Here is an 8,464-nt window from a genome sequence, read left to right on the forward strand (position 1 = left end):
TGGGTTGAACTGTTCTGGAACAGTGTTGTAAATACAACTTAACCACTGATTTCTAGTTGTGTCCTCTTTTGGAATGCCAAACAAAGTAGTTTCGCTTTCACAACGAAAAAGCGTCACACACCGCGGCCTTGAGTAAGCCGCGGCCTAGAGTATGCGAAGGCCGGCTGGAGTGAGCAGAGGCGGGTGGGCTTGAAAACGGCGCGGCCGGCGGATTCGACGAAGGAGCGGCCGCCGGGTTTGTGGTAACCACATGTGACGACCCCGGGCTGGAATCTGCTTCGTCCACAGTGAAAGCCGATCTGGTGATCCACAGCACTAAGTTACTTTGGTTAAAATTTCTCTATGGTAGTATAAAACAACACCCTTTTTACCTTGTCAAAAACAGCTATGTTCACAGAGACCCGTTTCGGTGCATGTCCCTTTAAATGCTAATGAGCTCTGCTCACTCCGCCCCTTTCTTCCGTTTGGTGACAAGTCATTCTCTAGACTGTTAAAGGGGTCATATGATGACCATTTTCCACAAGTTGATATGATTCTTTAGGGTCTTAATGAAAAGTCTGTAACATAGTTTGGTTAAAATTTCTCAATGGTAGTGTAAAAACACCTTTTTTTACCCTGTCAAAAACAGCTCTTTTCAGATCAAGCCGTTTTTGTAGCTTGAACCATTTCCATTTCCCTTTAAATGTTAATGAGCTCTGCTGACCCCGCCCCTCTCTTCCGAGCTGCTCTCAGAGAGACTGTTTACTTTAGCTGCATTCATCGTGAAACTTACTAATTAGCACATTATTAGGAAAGGAGATTTGCAAAGATTCATTACAAAACATTATACTCACTTCTTCTGTAGATGAGGCTGGATCATGAATGATTTGCGCGAACATAGACGCATTTAGGCAGATTGGGGGGGTGCATTCTCTCCAAAAACAAAAACAAGTAATCCTTGCTTCTTCAGAGGCAGATAGACATATCATATTTAGGGAGTAAATGACGACTGCTATGTTCATTATTACATCCAACAACAAAACACCTCAATCGCTTAGGAGACATTCTTGTCTACACCTGCTCCGGCGTCGAAACAATGGCAGACTGTTGACAGCTCACTCAGGGCGGGTCTAAGGTAAAAAGCCAGTGTCAATCAACAATCATGGGAGGGGCCTGTGCAGAACTACATCACTCTGCCAAGAATCTAAGAACAGCTTGATCTGAGACACTGCTTATGATTTATTGAGATTTAACAAAAAAAACACTGGGTGGATTTATATCATTATAGGGTGGTTATATACACACACTGCCAAGACACATTTCAGTTCAAACAACAATTAAAAGTGAATTTTGCATCCGATGACCCCTTTAACAGAACAAAACAACAAAAACAGAAGTCATTCTTTACCTGGTTCATTATAGAACTCCTACGTCCTAAACGGTTATCAGGGAAACGGAATCTGCTCCTCCTGCTTCCATCATCCGATTCGGATTTGACAAACTTCTCACTGTCCCCTTTCTCCTTGTCCTGCTCTTTCTGCCGCCACTTCTTCTTGCGGTTGCGTCGCTCTTTGGCACTTTTGGAGCTGAGTTTAGACATCTCAGATGAGCTGCAGGACAAGTTCCCACCTCCATCACCATCATCCTCCACCACGTCCTCAGACACCGTCCCCGCCGATGTCGCCATTGCGTTAGCCTGCAGTCACAAAATGTATCAATCATTCATCTAAATTACTCTGATTTTAATTCGTTTTGATTGTAGTCACAAAATCTAATTTAAAATATAAAAAAAACAATTAGAAACCAGCAGGCAAACACTGCACTAAAACACATTTAAGTATTACAAAGAGGACCCTTATTATAAGCATTAAATCATTGCCTGACCTGTACTTCCTCCTGATGTTTCTTCAGCTGTTCCAGCATGGCTTTAAACTCCACCTCCTTTCGCTCCGCCTCTTCCATAGTGGCCTGGTTCTGTTCTTCATATGCCATGGCCACCACAGCCAGGATCAGATTCACAAGGTAGAATGAGCCAACAAAGATCACCAGCACAAAGAAAATCATGTAGGTCTTCCCCGCTGCTCTCAGGGTCTGTGGATGAGGGGCAGATCATACTATATTACAGAGCTTCATACATCAGAATAGAAAATGGTTTGTTTTTTTAACACACACACAGAGAGAAGAATTTCTCAACGCTCATAATAATATTCAGGGATTTTGTCCATACTATTTCACTAATATACAAGTGGCAGAGATGTACTCGCTGGAAAAATGCAAATGTCAGTTCATTATTCTGAGCCTCGTCGCTTCTATTTGACCTACTTGTGCAAAGAATGCAAATATACAAACATACATTTAAGCATACATTCATGCATGTGTTCTTTTAAATAGACTGGCTCAAGGCAGCCACTGGCATCCTGAGATGCTGGTGTGAAAACAGTGAGACAGACTGTTTGGTGTGAGAAAATTAAAAAGAGAAGAACAGAAAGATAACCAGTAATTTCATGGTTTTTAATAGTACAGTTGGTTTGCCTGACAAAATAATGAGAAAATACGAAGCCTAACTTATGAGGAGTGATATTCCTTATAAGCTTCAAAAGAACTGCAATTACCTGTCTTCTAGGAACAAATGCATTCGATTGTTGAATACAGGGTCTATAACATTCAGTTCATTCGACTGTATTAAAACTATAACATTTTTATTAAATTTAATCAATACAAATTTCAAGTCATATAATAATTCTTATTTAATAATGGAATTAGTTTTTATGTTTCTTGACAACAGATTAAAATAAACATGAAAATTGTATCTGTTTATCAGTAACAATAGGATATCTAGTGCTCAGATAAAAGACAGGGTGTCTAGATGGCTATGCTTGCATCTACATGTAAGAGTACAGAATCAACTAGAGCTCAAGCTATATTTAGCATTTTACTATTTAGTCTTCTAGTCTTCTAGCTGTCCATTACTGCTCCTGATCCCAAAGGGTCCAGTGAGTTTGTGTGCATCCTGCACAACAAGGGCTGTCTGCAGCGGCATAAATATCGTGGCTGATCCTAAACACTTTTTCATGTGTGAGAAATTTACACTTAAAGCATATTGAACTAATGAAAATACAACCAACTGCGACAAAATAACATCATCATCACAGTTGCTAATTACATATTTTCTGTTCTTTACAAATGCAGTATTAAGTATAAAAGGCATGAGGGTACCTCAAGCACTGAGTTTGTTTAATCTGCATGCTAAATCCAAATCATTAAATGTGACTATTTAATTGTGCAAAGTTAGACCAGTATAATTTAGCCATTTTAATTTTATTTACATACACATATCTTATTTGATTTCAAAAAGATTCATTTGCTCAGTAGCAAAATTCAGATTACGGAGAAAAAAAATCTAAAAATGGGACTGAAAGTGATGAAAGAGGGGAAAAAAAAGACCTCGCCCTCACCAGCTGGTACAAGTTCTCCCAAAAGTCCTGCGTCATGAGGCGGAATAGAGCCAGGAAAGCCCATATAATATTTGATTTTATTGAAATAAAATCTAAATATTCGCGTACCTTGTCAGTGTCGTGCGCTTTGCTTGGCCATTTGTTTTGATAAACAGGAAAATGTGTCCAGCTGAATTCAATTTGAGTTTTGTTAAAGGAATAAAAAGAAGCTTAGTTTACCGCGGAAGCGGTCGCGGCTGCGAGTTGTTGTTATTTTAGCATGCGTGTTTGGCTCAGTGTTATTTTTGGCTCAGTGTTATTCTCAGTGTTTTAATTTGTATTAGCTATCTATTTTAGTTTTAGTTACAGTTGTAGTAATGTTGTCATTTTAGTAAAAGTAAAGTAAATATAAGTAGTCATTATATTATAGTTATTATAGATGTAGTTAATTCTTTGTTTTTATTAAAGATTAACTTTAAATGAGTGTTACATGGCAGTTAAAGCAATGCACGATAAACAGAAACGAATATATTGTCTTAACTGTTTTTGTAATTTGTGTGATAAATTAAACAAAAGCTCACTATCATTCATGATGTACTCATCCCAGTTGAATGCATGGGTGCCATTGGCCTGGAATAGTTCTGTAATGTTGATGGGCCAGATGACACACTTTTGTCGCAGATTTCCCATGAAGAGCTGCAGACCAATGAGGGCAAAGACACTGAGGCAGAAAACGGTGAGGATCATCACATCTGACAGCTTCTTCACCGACTGGATCAAAGCGCCAACAATGGTCTTCAGACCTTTGAGATATCGAATATGCACACACATACACGCACAAATATGCACACACAAACACACACACACAAAAAGGCAAAGACAGTTGCATGTGTGTTCAAGTCCCAGAAGTGTATAAAAGGAGTCTCAAGGCATGATGTGAGGAATTCACATTTTTAGATGTGAGGCCATCTACGTTTCATGTATATGTCTTGTGTACATATTATGTATATCTGTGGTTCTCAGCTGGTGGTGTGCAGGTATTTTCTGATTGCAGGGAACAACGCAATTGTTATGCAATACATTTCTATCTATCTATCTATCTATCTATCTATCTATCTATCGAAAGCAAGTATTACTTTTCAAAAGAGGGAGAAAACATTTCCCATACCATTTGTTGTTGATGTCATAGGTCAGGCATCCAATAAAACTCAAAAATCATCTGTTACTTGGTAGAATCATGAACATGATGCTTGACATGGCCTTCATCATAAACATGGTTTTTGGCCTAATGAGTTTTGTATGATAAATTACTGGCTGCCAAGAGTATGAAACTGTTTGTAAATGTAAATCTGGCTCCTGAAACAAAACCAGTTGAGAACCACTGATATGGATGCTTAAGGGTGCCCTTCAGCATAAATTAATGTTTTTAATTGTTAATTATTATTTTTCATAATATCATACCTTGAATCCTTATTTTAATTCACAATGACAATGTATAAATAACAGAACCACAAAATACACTTTAAGTGTCTTTACACACATACTGTTTGGGAGCCATCCCGTCATTTGCTCTATTCAGATGAATAATTAACTTTTCTGCTTAAACATGGTTTAATAAACGCCTACAACATTTAATATATTATTTCAGGAAATGCAAAAATTTGTCCTGAAACCTTTTTGAATTCCAGCATTCCATAATAGAAGTTGAATGTTCTCAAAGGATAACCTTCAAAGAATTCTCTTGACAATAAAGGGAGGGCTCCCTGAAACAGTGAGAACAGCCTGACATCCAGTTGTCTATAAATACTGCAGCACAACCAGAGGGCCATGACATGGGGAGAATAAAGCAAGCAGGGACTAGGGGGGTGAAGACTGCATGCAGGTCATTTCAGCTCGAAGGCTGAACAGAAACAAGTCCAGTGTAAAAATCTTGCATGGCTCCATCAGACATGCTGAGCTAAACATCATCAGAACTGCACTGACCCCTCCATAACTCCCTCCCAAATACAAAAGAGCTGCTTTACCTTCAGGACAGCAGACACTCAAATTACTATTGATATGCTACAATCCTCGTGCCCATAAACCCCACAAAAACATCAAAAAATCTCGCAGGCCTCAGAGATTTGATGAGTAGGTTTTAGTTCATAGCCTTAATGAAAATGACACAAGATGACAAATATGACTTGCAGTAAAACCTAGTCAGCTAAATAAATCCTGTTATTTCACCGAAAATGACTTGCATATGACACTAATGTGTCAAGACATTAAGCTAAAGGTCTGGAATTTTTGCAAAGCCTCTGAATAAAATAAAAACAAATGTACAGATAAAAATGAAGCAATTTAACTCATCTGAAACAGATAAAAAAAAAACATTTTTCCTTGACCATCTGCACTATTCTTATTTTATTTCCAGGTGCAATTTGTGAGTTTCATACAAAATAAAGGAAAAAAAAAAGTGAAGAAAAATGAATTGTCAAAAAAATAAAAGGCAGCCAAGCACTTAGTAGGCTAATACTATAAAAGCAAGTGACTTCCAAAGCATCATGCAGCATAAAATATGTCCACAAACTAGGCTTGGCAGTCTTCATAAATAAGTAAAAGGTATATTCTTTGGGAACTCACTGAGAGCTATGCAATTTTCATTTTGGGGAACAAAACATAGCTTGTTAAAGATATCTACTCTAGTGCTCTGAGGCCAGGGGGCTAGTTTGAAAAGGTCTGCTTGTTTCCTAATATATATTAATCAGCAAAATTAATGTGTTCATACACCTTTATAGTTAGATTTTTGAGAAACATACAAGCTCACACACTAGTGAATTCTACAATTAGCTTTTATCTAAAGTCCTTACTGTTAAAATCTGAAATAAAACATGCCTTATGTAACACAAAGATCTGCTTTAGCAAGATCTCAACAACAAACCTACAAATAATACAGTAGCTTGAGTTCAACCCAGAACAGGGTTTGTTCATAGATACGTTTTTGCCTACATGAAAGAGGTTAAAGAGGTTTGGTCGCTAAAGCTTTCTAATTTGCTCTAATCTGCTCTGAAGTGTCTAAAGGGGCAAAAGGGTGTCGAAACCAAGGACTCTGGAGATTGATAGTAGACTGCAAAGCCTATCAAAAATGTATAAGTACCATTTTTGATCATTTTGGAGATTGAAAAAAAGCAAATTAAATGGTCCTCTCCAAATTAATTTCTGCTTAAAAAAAAAGAAAGATTTCAAATTGAATAGTAATAGGGGATCATACTGAACGTTAACCTCAGCATCAAAACTGCGTCTCACCTGGAATGACAGAGATAGTTTTCAATGCTCGGAGAACTCTGAATGTTCTCAGCGCAGATACATTCCCCAGGTCCACAAACTCTGTTACATATCTGAAATAAGGGAGGATCACACACAGACACCAATGACAACCACAAACACACCAAGAACACCACTACGCCAATGAACCACCAGGAGGTACGCCACTCACAGAGCCTGTCCACTACGGGGGGGAAAGGAAGGAAAAGAAAACCAAGATACACACACCGACACACCAAGAGAACACCGACCCGACCCCTCCCGCCCACACACTCTCTTACCTGGGATTACAGAAATTGTTTTCAATGCCCTCAGAACTCTGAACGTGCGCAGAGCTGAGACATTGCCTAGGTTTACAAACTCTGTTATATACCTGCAATGATCAGATCAAAATTACATGGAGACATGGTCATGACTTAGTACTTGATCACTTCCATATGCAGACTAAGATGATCTGTTTCTTATAAGGTGAGGGGAAATTAATGTAGTGTAGGCACAATATAAAGTATAAATGCCAAATATTCCAATATTTTGATGACAAATATACACATTTAAAAAAAAAGAAAAAGAAAAATAATGCATTTAATAATAACAATAGTAATTATTATTATTATTATTATTATTATTAACACAATGAATATTTTATATGTTGAAAAAGTAAACATACTATGACAACATACATTAAAGATATCTTTTAGATAGAATATGTGGGCTATTCATGATTTTTATAATATATTATAATTATTATATTATAAAATATATAATTTATAATAATAATAATAATATTTGGCACAACAACACAAAACCTAATGTCTGTCTCCCACCCCAACAGCTTTTTATAAACAAACATGCTTATATGGTGACATACAATATATTTCAGATGAATATGTCTGGAATGGTTTGTACGGTGCCCGGGAGGTGACATGTTCGGTTCACTTAGTTTTGTCGTGGCCACGACATAACTTGTGGGAATGTGATAATATGTCGTGGCCACGAGATATTAATTTGAGGGAACGTCATATTCTCGTGGCCACGAGTATAATGCGTAAACAAACCTGCGTGACCATAGCAACCCGGGATTATCAGATATGAATTCATTCATATTTTATTTTGAATTAAGAAATTATTATATTATTTATTATAGAAATTATTGCATTATTAAATTATTATATTAACCATAGGCCTTGGCTATCGGACTGTATTACGTGCGATAGTCATCATTCAAATGAAGTTTATCATGAATAAATGTTACATAAAGTGCATAATATAAAATAGGCCTACAAGAAAACTATTTTATCAATCCTACAGTCTTGTAAGTCCATTAACTGATCGTCTTTTCCCGTAATATTTGTATATTATTATTATTATTATTATTTTTATTAGTCTATTATTATTGGTTATATTTTTATATTCGTTTATATTCAGTTTTCCCTTCATTTCGATCTCTTTACTTAACTTTCTGAATACTTTTGTAAATAATAGCCTACTGTAAATGCTCGAAATCCCAGTAAAGCTTTGATTATGCTGAATGGAATTTTTGCTGGAATGCAGTTTAAATTTAACATATATTTCATTTTATTTCGGCTAATTAATAGACCATAATTATAAATACTATAGTGTTTCGTTGAGGAATTAATTATTCACGTAGTTTCATTTGTAAATGAAAACAAAACACGCTCATTTATCATCACACACGGGCATAAATACAATCATAAAGTCAAAACTTTATTGGCATAATTGTCAGGCGT

At 36.7% G+C, this 8,464-nt stretch overlaps 1 protein-coding gene across 1 annotated transcript in view; it reads right to left on the minus strand.

Moving 5' to 3' along the window:
- The window catches only part of LOC107687545 (sodium channel protein type 8 subunit alpha-like), a 51,059-nt gene that overhangs the window by 15,119 nt on the left and 27,476 nt on the right, over positions 1-8,464 (minus strand). The window contains exons 6-10 of the mRNA XM_016484921.1: positions 6,699-6,790; positions 3,995-4,216; positions 3,435-3,499; positions 1,864-2,070; positions 1,388-1,675 (exon numbers count right to left, since the gene is read on the minus strand). Of these exons, the coding sequence (XP_016340407.1) occupies positions 1,388-1,675; positions 1,864-2,070; positions 3,435-3,499; positions 3,995-4,216; positions 6,699-6,790 (874 nt within the window). The remainder of the gene's footprint in view (positions 1-1,387; positions 1,676-1,863; positions 2,071-3,434; positions 3,500-3,994; positions 4,217-6,698; positions 6,791-8,464) is intronic.

The sequence above is a fragment of the Sinocyclocheilus anshuiensis genome, unplaced genomic scaffold (genome assembly GCF_001515605.1).
Source record: "Sinocyclocheilus anshuiensis isolate Anshui unplaced genomic scaffold, SAMN03320099.WGS_v1.1 scaffold870, whole genome shotgun sequence".
In the NCBI taxonomy this organism is placed as follows: Eukaryota; Metazoa; Chordata; class Actinopteri; order Cypriniformes; family Cyprinidae; genus Sinocyclocheilus; species Sinocyclocheilus anshuiensis.